Genomic DNA, 15,351 nt, shown 5'->3' on the forward strand with positions numbered 1-15,351 from the left:
GATGCGGGCGGGTGGATCTGGCCCTGCACGCCTGCTCTTCTACCCTAAAAGGCCCCCTGGCAATCTTGGAATAAATATGCTCATGCGAGCCAGCCAGTGGCGCCAGCTCCTGGCAAATGGCAACACTGCGCTCCCGTGTGCGGCTGCAGAACTGGAACACGGCTGGCAGTGCGTGGGGCTCAGGCCGCTGGACCCGGCGCTGCGGAGAAGCGCTCTGCCCCGGCGCCACCTCGTCCGCTCCTGCCTGCCCGGCCTGTGCCCCAGAGTGGCCACCGGGGCATCTCCTCGGCCTCGGGGGATGCTCACCAGGGGCGGGGTGAAGCTTTGGTACAGCGCGTCGCCAGCCGGCAAGCTGCGTCTCCGGGGCTCCGCCCCCTTCCGGACCCAGAGACTTTCAGGGGGCTGCCGCTGGGCGGCCAGCTGCCGGCGAGCCTCCTCGGCCTCCTGCTCCTGACGGGCCCGCTCCAGCTCGCTCTCCCGCAGCCGCGCCTCGAGGGCCGCCGCCTCCTGGACCTTCTCCTGGCACAGCTGCCGGCACCGGCTCAGCTCCTCCTGCAGCAGCGTGTGCTGCCGCTGCAGCAGCGACAGGTCCGAGGCCTGCCGGTCCGCCGCCGAGGCGTCCTTGCGGGAGTTGGTCCGGCTCAGCCTCTCCCGCCGCTCCCCCACCTCCTGCAGCTGCAGCTCCAGGAGCGTGTCCTGCTGGGTCACGATTCCCTGCGGGGCGGAAGAGAGGGAGGCAGTCAGTCAGCGATGCCGCCACAGCCCTTCCTACAGGCCAGTAAAGCGTTGCGCAGTCGCATGTCGCAGGCGCCCCGCCCCCAAGCTGCTGCTCCCCGGCAGGCGATGCATATCCTCCCAGAATCACCCTGCCAGCCCTGGGAGGGGCAGCCCAGCACCCCGAGGGGAGCGGCAGCTTGGGGAAGATGGCTGCACTGCGTCCAGGGGCTGCTACCAAGCACACGGCCTTGGTAACCCGAGGCGATCAGAAGGGCCGGCCAGCCAGCGCCCGGCCCACGTTCCGCCCAGCCACAAGACACGCAGACAGGCCAGTCTTCTTCCCTGCATGGAGCGCGGAAACCAAGAGCCGTCCACCCGGGAACCTTTCTGCAGGCGGCAACGGGAGTGGCGGTGCAGGTCGCCCTCCCTGGGCTGGGGCACGTGGCGCCGACCACCTCGGGCTGCTGCTCTGGGGCTGCCCCACGATGCGGGCGATCTGCTGCGATGGAGTGGTGCGCTTCTGCACCACCTCCCGCAAGTGCTCGTTCAGCACACGCTGCCCCTGCCTTCCTTTTGCGCTGGAGCTCGAGGGAGGGGGCATGGGGCCAGGTACAGGTGGTCTGCCACCGAGGCACCGGCGAGACCCGGCCCTCCTCCGCTTCAGCCGAAGGCCGCGTCGCTGCCCGCCAAGCCAGGCCCTGAGGGCTCCCTCTCCCGTGGACAAATCCCGCTGGCAGCATGGGGGCCCCCTGGCTGGGGACATGGGTCAGGGGCGAAGGGGATTCCTCCTCCGGGGGGCCTGGAGTCACGCTGCAAACCATACTGACCAGCAGGCCATGGAGGAGGGAGTAGAGCGTCTTGAGCCGCGGCAGCACCTCCTGCGGGCAGAGAAGGTGCAGTCAGCCCGAGCCGGCCGCGCACCGTGCCGGCGAGCAAGGAAGCAGCCAGCCCCGGCCCTGCCTCCCTCAGAGGCCCGGTGGGGACCCCTCCCACACCCCCACCACTCACCTCCTGTGGCACCTTCGGCTGCAGCTGGTTCCCGTTCCGATCCTGTGTCAGGGACAGAAGACGGCTCGTCAGCGGCTGCTGTGGCAACTCTTCTGCCCCGCAGAAAGAGGGACCAAAAGGTGACAGCAGGGCGGACCGTGTGCGGCCTGCAAGTCTCTCCCCCCACCCCCCAACTTTAGCTGCCAGCATTCAAGACTGTGACCGTTCGCTGCCGGATGTCAGGGACAAACTGCCTCAGAGGCTGAAGGGGCCTGAAATGCAGGAACGGCTCGTTTGCAGCAACATCATGCGCTTGGCAGGCATGTCGTGAGCGGAGCCGGCTGGAGCCGGGGGTCAGACTAGATGGCCCGGGAGGCCCCCCCTGACTCGCTCTGTTTCTCTGTTTCTAATATCAGCTTCGGTGTGGCACAGCAGGCCGCCTTAGGCTAAACGCCCAGCTCTGAACCGCCATGCAAGGGACCTCTGGAACTGTGGCAGCAGCATGGTGGTGGCCCCAGGTGAATTCGAGGACCAGGCAGTCTATGGGGAGGACACAGCCTCGAGGTCCCGAGCCATCTAGGGCTGGCAGCAAACAGGCAGGCAGGCAGGCAGGCAGGCAGGCAGGCAGGCAGAATGGCTTCTTCAGCATGGGAATGCTATTTATTTTTATTTTATTTATTAAAACATTTTTATGCCGCCCCATTCGCCGAAGCCTCGGGGCGGCTTACAACATTAAGTTAAAATATACAACATTAAATTATAACATTAAATTAAAATGTTTGTAAAGTACAAACATTAAGTTAAAATGGATGCAGGGAAAGCCTCGAAAGCGAGCAGGGGTTTTACCAGCCATCATCAAGTCAGCCCATGAAAGGTGGATCTTCAGAGCATTTCTGCTAGTAATCGGGGAGCATCTCTCAAGCTGCCTGGAATGGCATTCATACTTTTCCCAAGGTTTCCTTGAAAATACCCCATTCCCAAATCTCGGGGGCTTTAAAAATTGTCCTTGGGGAGGGTTACTGAACGAACAAAATGGGTGACCTCCCTGGCCACCTCCCCTGAAAGCACAGAAGCATCTTGTCTTTGTGCAGGTTCATGCAAGCACGAGGGCTCACGAGACGGCAAAGGACTTTTCGTCCCTTCCTTAACTGGAAGCAGCGCATTCCCCACTGGGCGGCAGGGGGCGTGAAGGGCTCAGCCAGTCCCTTTCTCAGGGCTTCTCGCGCCTGCTGCCTGACTCTACTTTCAAACTGACATTGGGTGATGAGCGACGCCGGCGGTCGGACGAGATGGCACAGGAGGCCAGACTAAGTTCTGTGTTTCTGTCCCCACCACTGACTTCTCACACCGGATACTAGGTTCCTTCGCAGACGTGACAAGAGAGAGCAGCAAGGTAATTCCCCCTCCCCACAAAAGACTCACCCGCTGGTTTGAGTCCGCCTCAACCCTGGTAAAGTCAAGAGAGCCATTAATGTTCCCAGTCTCTCCATCTGGAGGAGGAAGAGGAGAGAGCAGCTGAAACAGACAACCCCTGGCCAGGGACCTGTTCTCCTGGTCCACCCCCACTTCTCTCCCCATGACCCATAAGACCTGGCCAAAAGCAGTCAGGTGGGGGGGGGGAATTATTTTCCAACTAAGCTCGGGCTAATTAACATCCGGGCAGACTTTCTGGCAAAGCCAGAATCTCAGGGAGACATGGGATTACCCATCATGCAGCTGGACAGTCACTGGCAAGGGCTGCCTGAACTTGAAGCCCGGCACCAAGCTGGGCGGGACCCGATGGCCTTCCTGGCTCCTTCCTAGGATTCTAGGAATGTTCTAGGAGACCAGGAATGCCATTCCTAGATGGTTTGTCGGTGGGGATTCCAGTGTTTTCTTATCCGATTACCTGTAGGCCACGCCGCGAGTCTTTCTGCTGAAGAGCAGCACGAGCTCGCTTCGGCTGGGGAGCGGGGATGCGCAGGGGTGGGGAGACATACAGGAGCAGCACGTGCTCGGTCCCGGGAAGGAGTCGTACCTGTGGCGTGGCTGGGGCAGCTGTGGGGAGCCTGCGTGTGATTCTGCTCTCGGTCCCAGCCAGGTCCCACGAAGAGGTCTTTGAGCAGCTCCACTGCGTTCATTTGCCAGCAAACAGTGGGGGGCGGGGGGGGGGGAGACAGAAGGACACTCCTGTATTATCAAGGCATAGTCTTGTCTCTGATAGGACATGTGTGAACAGAATTCCCTGCACTGTTTCCCATTTTGCCACTGGTTGTTATTTAACTCATTTAAAAAATGAGTGTGTGCAACTCTCGCCATCCTCCAGCTAAAACGACCCTTGTCCATGTTGACTGCGGATGTTAGAAGGAGTTGTAGTCAAACACATCCAGAGGCCACTAAGTTGGGGAAACCTCTTCCGTGAAGCAGAAGGGTCCGTGATGCAGGAGTGGCCTCGTCCCAGTGCCTGAGGGCACCGGGACCCTGCCTGGGCTCCTCGCAAGGCACCCCAAAAATAAAAAATAGCCCCGACACGCAGCGATGCACTTGGCGGCAGCCTCGTGCGAGGGGGGAGGCCTGGGCAGGGCACCCAGGGGGGCTGCATCAGGTGCTGGCCACTGCTGTGCCAGGCGGACCCCTAACGCACATGCGTGGAGGAGGGCAGCCGTGGCTGCTGACGGTGGCTGCTCCCTGGAACTGCCACGTTCGTTCCGGATCAGCAGACCTCCAAGGACTGGTTGCAGGATCAGAAAGCGAGAGGCAGAACACTCTTGCCTTCCTGCCCTGCTCGTGGCCATCCTGGGAGGGTGCCGGAGGTCGAAAGCAGGGAGCCGGACAGGATGGACACCTGGTCCAGCCCAGCAAGGCTACTTCACATGTCCTCAGGAGCCACAAGAAGAGCCTGGGATCAGGTGAGTTTGGAGTAAACTCCAGGAAGGCGGCCCTGCCAGCGCTGCCTCGCACCCCGGACCTGCAGCAGCTGAGCCTCCCTCAGTGCTTAAGAGCTGGAGAAAGCCGTTTCCTCTTCCCCGCCTTCTGCCCCACCTCCTGCCTTTTCTGTTCCAACTGACACTGATGACCACATTAACCTGTTGCGTTTTTTTGTGGGGGGGGGGGGCTGCCCCTTTAGGTGTTCAAGGGGTCCTTCTGTAATTCTCAGCGTCACTTAAAACATGTTGCTAACTCTTTCTTCCCCAGTGGCCAACTCTGTCGGCGCTCACTCCAGGTTTGCTGTTAGAAGGTGTGTAAGATGCTGGGTCCATTCCAGACATTTTAATCCATGGTGGGGGGAGGGGGGATGCAAGCCCCATTTTCTCCCAAGCCCCTTCTAATTGCGCAGGACCCGGTCCACCTGGACGTTCTCTTGCTCCGGTGCAACACCTGCGCATGTCAATGGTGCCTGTGCAGGAGAGCCCCCCGGCGGAGCACGTCCTCGGAGCAGGAACCACCAGCCACTCCGTGCGCCCCAGCCTGGCCGGGGGGCCATGCCTCGAGGCAAGCAGGATGGGGGCTCCCCATGGTGCAGACCTCCTTCCCCTGACTGGGACCCCTATTTCTCCCCCAGGCCTTTCCAGGGGAGGCGTCCCGTTCCTGCGGCATTTTGGGAGGGGGGCTCTTGAGCCTGGGAGCCGCTACCTTCTTTGATGGCCTCCTGGATCAGCTTTTCCCCACGGGGGATGTCCGCCGACTCAGTGCGGAAAAGGGTGCGGGGGCTCACGCCGGGCAAGGGGCCGTTCTCGCCGCCGCTCTGCAGCGCCAGGACGTCCGCAAAGAGCCCCACTTTCTCTTCCAGCAGCTCCGCAATTTCCCGGTCGCGCTGCTGAAGTTTATCTGCAGGAAGGAAGAGGATGTGGCTGCCGGGGGAGCTGGGGGAGGCCGGAGCAGCCACCGCCTGGAAGTGGGGTGGGGGGCCCTACCTTTCAGTTTCCGCAGAGAAGCTTCGCTCTCCGTCTCAATGAGCGGGAAATCGGCCCGGTCTGGACAACTGCAGCGGAAAAGGCATGGAAAGGTCAGGACGAGGAGGTGGGGCTGGCTTTCCGCACGAGGCTGGAGGCGCATCTCTGCTTCCCCACGCTACCCCTGCCGTTCGCCAGGTGTGGTGGGCTACCGGCGCCATCAGGCCTCTGGGCCACGACATGCCAGGGCTGGAGGGACGGTGCTGTGCTGGTCTTCGGACGGGCTGCCTCTCTCCTCCCCTTCTGTGGCACAGAAACAGCCCCCCCCCCCAGAAGAGTGCAAGCTCTCCCTCCAGCCAGGCCAGGGGACCCTGCATGCTGGCTTGGCGGAGAAGTCGGGCAAGGAGATGCCCTCGCACCCACTGACCAGCCTGGAGAGACGGAGAGCGGGACACAACGGCACTCCTCGGCTACTTGGAAGGCTGCCACACGGAGGAGAGCCAGGGCCCCTTCTCAATCGTCGCAGCAGGCAGGACAAGGGGCTCAAGTTCCAGGAAGAACTTCCTGACTGCTAAAGCGGCCTGGGGAGGCGGTGGGCTCTCCCACCTGGAGGCAGTCACAGGGCAGCTGGACAGCCCTCTGAGAGGGATGGCTCAGCTGGGAGTCCTGCGCTGACCAGGGGCTTGGATGGACGGCCTTGCTGGCCACTTCCAGCTCTGCTATCCTATTCGATGATTCTATGACGGCTAATTCATCTTCAGGAATATCTGACTCATTTCCCACCCACCTCCCTCCACCTCCTTCTTTTTCCCTAAACTGAAACGCCATGAAAGCTTTTGCCTTTTGATCCAGGGAAAGGTGCTGTAACCCCAGGATCATATTTTTCCTGTGTCCTTTTTATTTCCATGTTATGCTTTTCAGGAGGCGTTAGCTGGAACCAAACAAGCATTCTGCCAGTGAGCTATATGTGGCTATCGGCTATTTTATTTTAAGTGCCGCAATGAGGTTTTCAGGCACATTTTTTCCAACAGAGAGAGAGAGAGAGAGAGAGAGAGAGAGAGAGAGAGAGAGAGAGAGAGAGAGAGAGAGAGAGAGAGATCGCTCATCTGCCCATCCTCACAACCGTTTTCACCCCAAACACCAGGCCTGGTCCCAAGGGCTCCACATCCTGGCGTTCTGGGAGGGCCTCTGGCTTGAAGAAGTCCTCAGGCCCCCCCGGGGGACAGAGGGGTGTGCAGCCACGCACCAGACAGGGAGGGCCGCAGCCAGCGCAGCGCGACCCATCCCCAACACCGGCACACTCACAGCTTGACGGCCTGCTGGATGAGCCTCATCCACGTGTTGCGGTCCTCCCGGGAGGCAGTGTGCACCTCGTACATCTCCGGGGGAGTGTTGCTGATCAGGAACATGCCTTTCTCCTGGTTGGCGATATCACGCACGATCAGGTTTTGCAGAGAGATGATCCCTGGCTTGTCCTGCAAGAAGAGGAGTGCCCTGGAGCAGTTCTGCTTACTTTCTATCACTTCCTTATCTACTTCATGAACTAGCCACTCTGCCAGGAAGAAAGCAGCAGACTCTTGAGAAATCCAGGGGTTTTCCGACTTCCACATTTCCAGGCGTCTTATGTCCCCAGCGGAACCTCCTGTCTTTTCGTATTGTACAGTGTCTGATTAATTTAAGTTCTTAGGGTAGAAGCTGACACGTATTAAGACTGGAAAAGTCCTACGACTCCTAACATGCTCCAGCCAGAGTAAGATTGCAACCCTAATAAAACACTATGCTTAATATCCGACTGGTGTCCAACATGTGGATGGTTACTTCTCTATCTGAGTCAGCCGCCTCTGCTTTGGACAAAATCCCCCTGCCTCTGAAATCCTTCCCTCCTTTTCCCCGAGCATTTTTCCACGGCTCAGCCGTGATACCTCCATGTTTCTTTCTGCCGAACAGCAGACCTTTCATGTCCCTTTCAGAAGCTACACTGCTTCTTCATATCCTATTTCCTGATGCTTTCCCCACAGCAGAATATTCCACAGCCACTCAGCCAATAGGAAGGAGGAGCCCAATCAATGTTCCCCTCCCACTTCTGTGTCCCCAAACAAAGGGACGGAAAAGTACCATTTTAATAGGGTTGTACAGTGGAATAGGAGAAACCCTATACATGTTCAGGGGTTGAGAAAAGCAGCAGCAGCTTCTTCCTCCTGTTCTCAAGTGGGTTTGCACTGACCACAGCTGCAGACAACAGCAGCGTTCCCACCAGAAGCCCAGACCTGCCATGTTTCTCCGCCGCACCTGGAGTGCCGTTCCCTTGGCCTGAGATGCTGTTGGTCCCAGAGCCCTTGCTGGAAAAGGGCGGCTTTCACTGGCCGACGGGGAGTGGCTATTTCCCTTCCAAAACGGCTCCTGGCACGATGCTGTCTGTGCCCAAGCCATTTTGCTTCCTGAGCTTAAGGACAAGATGACTCCCCATTCGTGGTGCACATGCAGAAGCTGACCAGATTGGCGGGTCAGCTTTGTTTCCCCACTAGCTGTGGGGCGGCGGCCACCCTCAGGCTGAAGCAGCGGGCTAGTTTAAGGGGCCAAGGCTTGGCTGCGCTCTTGGGTCTGCCCGCGCAGCACGGCCCGATCCTTTCCCCTAAGGGTAGGATCAGCACAGGACAAGCTGTTCCACTGCGTAGGAGCGAGCGGCACTTCCTGGGAACCTTAGGAAGGTATCAAGGCGACTCCTGGTAAGACACCCACCCTGAAAGAGCTCCATATTTTGCCCCCTCATTTTGAGTCTCTCCCTGCACTTCTTTCAAAAGTCCAGTTTTCATGGATAACATTTCTTTTTCCTTCAGCTCCTTGTTAAACAATGATCATACTTGGCAGGAAACTAACTGAAAGAATGTTTGCCTTTCCCTCACTCCATTTTGCCTTCTTCCATTTGAATTTTTGCCTGGGTTGCGAGCCGACTTTCACAACAGTCGCGCACTGTCACTTTTCATGTAAAACGTAATGATTTTCTTTGCTATTCCCCTTCTCAAGGCAAGAGCCCTGTCCAAGCCAGTGCACAATGAAATTCAATGTTCCGAAGAAGCAGAGCCTAGAGAGGCAGCGGGGTGGTTGATTATTGCCATGCAAAAGGACTGCATGGAGAGAATGGCTTGTAAGTCGGGGCTTGTGGCGTTTGGACAGACATGCGAAGGGCGACTGGCTTTGGAACCCTGCAGGAAATGAGCGGCTCTTTTGCTTGGAGGCACCCAGCCCCAGGCCAGTGCAGAGCCTGGGTGTCATGGGTGGCCAGCCGGGAGACAAACCGGCCCCAGCAGGCCTGGCTCAGAGGGACAGTCCGAGAGCAGCTCTGCCCTTAACTGAGTGCACCAGGCCAGTGAAGGCCTGGGGGGAAGCCCACCGGTGCTTGGCATCTCCCGGTCCCCCACGTGTCCAGCCACGGGTGTGGCACCGAACTGCTGTGTGGGACGGCCTGGCCACTTTCCCAGCAGCAAGCTGTCCCAGCAGCAGGGGGCTCTGGGCGTTCGCTTCCTGCTTCTCCAGCACACGTTTTGAGACCCCAGGGAGCAGCCACTCACGAGGGTGGGGAAGATGTACTTCTGATCCTTCTCCTGGAGGAAGATGAGCACGTCTGTCATCAGCAGGACCAGGACATCTGCAGGGGAAAGACCAGACAAGCACCGTGGGAGACTGAAAGGTGCAAGCAAAGCAAAGCACAGCTTCTGGGGCCACACACGAGCGCACCCAGCCTTTCGCAGGGGGCTGGAAGAGTCACAGGCACCAAGTGCCTGAGCTAACAAGAGCGGAGCCTCACAGCCTGCAGTGCAGAAATGCCTGGGTCGCCCTCCTGATTGTCTCGATAAGAAACTTCTGGAAGCCCCTGGCTGGCATGCTAGCAAATACGGGACCCTTTCCTGTCTAGGCGTCCAGAGGACTGTGTCCTTTATCTGCTCACTGCATTCAGACTGGATTGTGCTGGGCGGAGCTGAAAAGGATGGGCCCATGGGGCGGACATGCCCAGACGGCCGTCTCAGAGGAAGGCGGGGCGGGCAGGTGCGTTCCACCTGCTTCTGGGTTTGTCCTCTCAGGGGCATCCAGCGCAGCAAGAATCACCTGAGCTTGCTTGTCCTCTGTTAACCTTTGGCATTGTGTCTGCTGCATTGTGAGCTGGTGATTCCTTGAGTGCATTGCCACAAAGCCAGGGTGGTAAAGGACCAACAAATAAACATCACACACTCTCAGAGTTAGGATTCCTTTTCTTCACTGGGAGTGGGAACCACCAAAGCTCGTGCTTGCCGATTTCCCAAGTGCTCCCTCAGACCCCGGATCAGCTCACTTCTGTTTCTGATTCTGACATTTGCCTTTTTGCTCCAGTGAGAAAAGTGCGCACTTTGGTGGGCATTTGTGTAAGTGTTTGCACCAGGGCACGCTTCCCGTGGTTGACCGAGGTGTGAAAATAGGTGTTTTTTCCAAAACACTCACTTAACTTTTTGTGTGTTTCTGGAGTCTGCATTTCCTGAATGAGGACGCAAGCTTGGGGATGAACGAGCCTTTCTGGAGAAAGGACCTTCCCGCTGGGCTTGTGTACGAGGCAAACTCTGACCCAGACCAAGCCTGACTGTGCCCTTTGGAGAGGCCAGGCCTTGCCCACCTTTGAAGCGCCCAGTGGCCGTCTTCCAGAGCATGCAGCCGTCGTGCACCAGCTTGCGCCTCAGCATCTCATCCTTGTAGAAAGAGCCCCACTCCTGGGGCAGCGAGGGCTTGCTTCGGCCGTCCACCCGCCCGTAAATCTCCTGCAGCCTCGAGTTCTTCCCGTAATCATGCACCTCCTGGTCGATGGTGGAAATCAGGTCCTTGATCAAGGTAAGGGCGGTGCTCAGGTCCCGCTGATCCGCTTCGTTCCCTGGGAGAGAGGGCAGGAGGAGACAGCTGTCAGAGCCGGCCTTGGGTCCATCAGAGATGCCAGCTGCAACGGGCTGGTCCAGCGCCCTGCCACCCACTCGCGCGGCACCCGAGAGGGCGGCAGTGCCACACAGGGCATGCGCACACTTGTGCTTGGTGCGCCGGGCCCTCCCTGAGCCAGTCGGGCCTGGCCATGTGCCTCGGCTACCGCATAGCCGGACTACTGCAATGCGCTCTCCCCGCAGGGCGCTTGTGCAAACGGCGGCAGCCGGAGTGGCGCGGAGCATCAGGCCAATGCTGCACCGCTCAGGAATGCATGAGGAGAGCGGCCAGCCACTCCCTAGGCACCTTTCGCGGTGCTGGCGGTAACCTTCGGAGCCCTGGGTGGCTCGGGGTGGGGCTGGCCAGGGGGCCACTTGTCTTGCCATGAACCTGCCTAGGCGTGGAATCTGCAGAGCCACGCTGCCTCGGCTGGCGGAGTGGCTTTACTGAAAGGGGGCAGCAGTCAAGTCCCACACGGGGCGGTAGTGGGGCTTTCACCTTGCTCACGGCAAAGATGAAAAGGGTGCCTGCTCTGCCATAGAAAGGGTCCCTTCCGTGCGCCTTCATGACGACAAAGGAGGCCCCCGCAGTGGATTTCCCACTGCCTCTGTGGGATCCCGCCGTCTTTGGCCCTCGCTAGGCCTCCCTGGTGGCAGCCGCTCTGGTGGGAGGAAAAGGTGGCCAGGCTGGTCAATACAAGAGCTCCCTTCATTGTTAAGAATGGGAGCCTGGCCACCTTTTCCTCCCCTCGCTCGTGCACTGCGAGCTTGGGATGTGCAGGGCTCGGAGCCGCTGGGGCTTTGCGATGCCATACACATGCTTTAACTTGACAGCCAGTGTGGTGTAAGGTTTGCTGTCTTAGACTACAAGGTTCTAGTCCTCATTCCACCATGAAGCTCCTTGGGCGACTTTGGACCAGGCACTGACTCTCAGCCTCGCCTACCTCACAGGCTTGTTGTGAGGGCAGACTGGAGAGGAGGGTTGTGGAAGCTGCCTCTGATTCCCTGAAGGAAAAACAGCAAGACCGAGATTCGTCTAGCTAGCTAAATAAATAACCACTGGAAAGAAAGATTATTGTTACGATAGCAGTCGTAGGCGCTGAACCAGCGAGGAAAGCTCAGAAGGGAGAAGCTGTTGCCCCTTGTGGAAAGCCGCGCTCGCCCCGCCTGCTGGTACCTTTGGAGTTCTGCAAGATGCGGTCGATCAGCCCGGGGTATTTGGTGATGCGCTGGGTGACCAGGAGGGTGCACTCTTGCATGCCGTGGCGCCGCAGCATGGACGACCGGGTCAGCCTCTGGGGAAGCAGCCGGAAGGGTTCTGTTCAACAGAGGGCACCTGCCACACTCCCTCCACCTCACGCCCTCCGGCACCAACAACGGCCTGGGAAGGAGTGGCTGCCATTCCTGCCCCCCCCCACGCCTGCTCGGTTCCCATGGTGGTGCGCACCTCAGTGTACTCCCACGCAGAGGCGCCATCGGGGGCAAAGGGTTGGGCTCCTGCCAAGGGCCCATCCGCCAGCAGGTGCCCTCAGACAAGAATGCCCGGGAGCTGCCCCTCCTCCCCCCGCAACCTCCTCGTCCGCCTGCCTCTTGCTCTGGCAAGTCCACCGGACGGGTAAGCAGGGGAGGAAGGAGGTGCCGCAGCTGCCTTGCTGACGGGCTCTCTGCCCCGCAGACAAGCCAGTGGCAAGAGCGAGGCGCTGGAGCCGCTGGAGCCAGAAGGCCGGTGCTCTGTGGGAGGAGGCCTGCGGGAGGGGCCTTGCCTCGCAGCCCTCAAAAATGGAGCTCGCACCGATCCCACTGTTTGGCCTGTGGGGTTTTGTGGAAGCCCTCTGCGCTAGTTGGAGGCGCCCCTCAGCCTGACCTGCAATCACACAAAGTTGTTGTGATGCTGAAACTGGGGAGTGGAGGGAAAGAAACCAGCGGTGTGACTGAGAGCTGCACAGAAAATGTCAGGCACGTGTCTCATGGCTTTTCCAACACACCCTGTGCCAAATCCATGTTGCTCGTCCTCACGCCAAAGCTTCCCACAGCATCGTGCCTCTTGCACTGGGAGCCCCTTGCTCTGCCCGATTTGTTCTACAACCAGACCCGTTTTTCTTTTCCCCTTACGTCTCTTTGCGGCTACTGCGATTGGGAGCCCTTACAAGACTAGGCTAGAATTATGGCGGGAAGACAGACATAAGCTGCCCCGAGCTCTAAGGACACAGTGGGATGCATAGCCTATAATGAACAGGCAAATCAAACCCCAGGACAGGCCCTGCCCTCCCTCCTGATCAAGGCCCTGCCTGCGCAACTTCCTCCAAGCCCTGAGGGATGGCAGAGTGGACCCTCACAGGGGGCCCACGGGCAGTGGCCTGGCCACAGCTGGACGGGGCGACTGACAAAGCGAAGGGCTGCCCCGAGGCGCTGCCCTCCTTTCAGAGCCAGGCTGGCTTCGTGTTCTGGCCTGCAGGCCCCACTCCCACCTGGTTCGGGGCACTTGGACGCCGGACTTTCCTTTCAGATGGCCTTCTGGGAAATGAGGGGTCGGTGGCTGGCCACGCCACGCCACGCCACGCCCAGCCCAGCACAGCAGCCTCTTGGGAACGGACAAGCCCCACGGCCCCGTCTTCTGGCCGCGCCCAGGACACGCTCTTGAAACCCCCCCACGCCCGCCCGCCCGCCCACCCAGACAGCCCACAGCCTGCCACCATGAGGCCTCCCACTGCGCCGTCTCTGCACCCTGCGCCGGCCTTCCTCACGCGCTGGCCGGCGCAGTGACGGCGGCAGGCCCGAGGCCCGGCGAGGCCACCGGCTCCCGTGCTGCTTGCCAGCGCTACGGCTCGCAGTGGCCAGGCACCAGGGAGGGGGGGGGGGGCGGGGGCGCAGGGAAGCGCCTTGCCTGGATGAAGAGCTGGAACCGCTTGTCCCGTGCCAGGAGCTCCTTGTACAGCTTCACCGCCTTGGTGTTGCGGCTGCAGAACCCTGAGTAGGCCTTCTTCAGCTGCTCTGCGTTAGTGCCTGAAAACTGAGAGGCGGAAGCGCCGGGGTGAGACTGCGGCAGGGAAAAGCCGGGAGGGAGGCTGCCGCCCCCGAGCCGGGCCGGGCCCCTGTCCCTCTTGCGTCTGTCCCACACCGTCAAGGTGAGAGGCGGCCGGGGGTACGCTTTGGGACCAGACCTGTAAGAAACAAACCTGCACGTGCAAAGTTAGATTAGGAATGTAGAACTAACTACGAGGAGGCAAAGCCGTCCAGTGCACTGGTTGCCCAAATCATCTCACAGAAAATAAATTCTTTGCTTAATCGGCACCCTGAACCAGATGACCCCAAAACGATATGAAGCCGTTTCTCCCCCTGAGCTTAACTGCCGTGCAGAAGTTTTCATGGGGGGAGGGAGCTGTGGCATGAGTGGAGTGCTAACCTTTCCCAATCCACCTGCAAACCTGCTTGAAAATTACCTGCCCTGAGAGAAGAAAGCTGAGGCCAAAACAACAAACAACCCCCCCAAACTCAACCCCCCCCCCGGTTTTGTTGGTTCCCATGGACACTCGGGGCTCTGGGAAATCGATTCCGACCCAGATGCCACACGGCCAGGCAGCCACCATGATGCGCACCCACCTGCTGAACAAGGATGTCTCCCAGCCGGTTGATGACAAAGTTCTTGCTGCTGTCCGTGGCCAGGGACTCTTTGCGGCGCTCCAGGAGCTGCGTGAGGAAGCAGCTGTGGATCTCACTCAGCTCGTCCACGCAAGGGAACATGCTCTGCACCAAGGCCATGTCCATCTGGAGATCTTCCAGCATGCCCTTGCGGAAGAGGTTGGTCATGATCTTCAGGGTCTGGACATGGTGCAGCTCCGTCTGGATCAGCTCTGAGGGGGTGGGTAGAGAAGTGGAAGAAATTGAGAGGAGAAGTGAATCAGCCTGTTCTGCAATGAGAACCCCCTGCCTGTGGAAAGGCAGTTTTCCTGGGACAGAACTGCATCAGAATATTCGAATGCTTCTCCATTGTTTCTGGATCCTCCTGCATACAGAAAATCAACACACCAGGGGGAAGGTTTGATGCTTAGCCTGTTCCCTGGTGTGCTAGTTTTCTACATGCAGGGAGGTTTCCTGAACATTTCATTTAGGCTGCATACTCATAACACAAGATCTTTACTGTTCCTCTAACAGATTGCCCCGACTCTCATATTAGCTGCCCACCTTTCTGAATGGTTGCTATGGCCCCGCTATCTGGGAACTAAAATGGGAGAACCGCTCACTGCTAAGGGGCAGCACGTCAAGGTGGAAGAGGGAGCCTGTCTTGGGACAGCGTGAGGTGCGTAGACAATTTCTGCAGGCCTGGAGAAAAATGTCCTTGTAGGGAAGAGGCCTGGCAAAGAGGGTCAGGGCTAGCATTTCATAATCCGCCATGTTACGCCTGCAGGGTCCACTCACACATGCAACGCACTGAGCAACGAATAGGGCACATGCTAGAGGCACCAAAAGTGTGTGGGGGGGGGGGGGGAGCCAAAGGGGTATGTGCACCAAAAGCTGGCTGTGGTGGGGTGGGGTCCTCTCTGTTTGAAGTGTTGCGCAGACACTTCTCCAGCAAGTCACCATTTCCCTGCCTCTTCAACCACCCCAGGAAGGGGAGATATTAATCCCCCCCCGCTCCAATACACACACGTGCGTTTTGTGGTTCCATTCTTTACTATTTATTGCTGCTGTTGCTACAGTTCCCTGACAAGTTTAAAGCACATTTAATAGCTGGGAAGTAAATGGAGGGGAAATTTGCATAACTCCAGGAACTGCTGTGCTAATACAGGACCAGGAATTTCCCCTTAAACTTGCATATATGTCTACATTTTAACTGTCAGGAC

General features: G+C 58.9%; 1 protein-coding gene across 4 annotated transcripts in view; it reads right to left on the minus strand.

The window, feature by feature from the left end:
- Positions 1 to 15,351, minus strand: part of ARHGEF2 (Rho/Rac guanine nucleotide exchange factor 2) — a 131,164-nt gene that overhangs the window by 4,481 nt on the left and 111,332 nt on the right. For all 4 annotated transcript variants that reach the window (XM_044449341.1, XM_044449342.1, XM_044449344.1 and 1 more), the window contains 13 exons: positions 14,111 to 14,361; positions 13,395 to 13,520; positions 11,688 to 11,805; positions 10,219 to 10,470; positions 9,146 to 9,222; positions 6,882 to 7,051; positions 5,598 to 5,665; positions 5,317 to 5,511; positions 3,722 to 3,814; positions 3,127 to 3,194; positions 1,726 to 1,767; positions 1,545 to 1,595; positions 307 to 714 (listed from right to left, as the gene is read on the minus strand). In XM_044449341.1, the coding sequence (XP_044305276.1) occupies positions 307 to 714; positions 1,545 to 1,595; positions 1,726 to 1,767; positions 3,127 to 3,194; positions 3,722 to 3,814; positions 5,317 to 5,511; positions 5,598 to 5,665; positions 6,882 to 7,051; positions 9,146 to 9,222; positions 10,219 to 10,470; positions 11,688 to 11,805; positions 13,395 to 13,520; positions 14,111 to 14,361 (1,919 nt within the window). The remainder of the gene's footprint in view (positions 1 to 306; positions 715 to 1,544; positions 1,596 to 1,725; positions 1,768 to 3,126; positions 3,195 to 3,721; positions 3,815 to 5,316; positions 5,512 to 5,597; positions 5,666 to 6,881; positions 7,052 to 9,145; positions 9,223 to 10,218; positions 10,471 to 11,687; positions 11,806 to 13,394; positions 13,521 to 14,110; positions 14,362 to 15,351) is intronic.

The sequence above is a fragment of the Varanus komodoensis genome, unplaced genomic scaffold (assembly GCF_004798865.1).
Source record: "Varanus komodoensis strain SLA01 unplaced genomic scaffold, ASM479886v1 scaffold57, whole genome shotgun sequence".
NCBI lineage: Eukaryota > Metazoa > Chordata > Lepidosauria > Squamata > Varanidae > Varanus > Varanus komodoensis.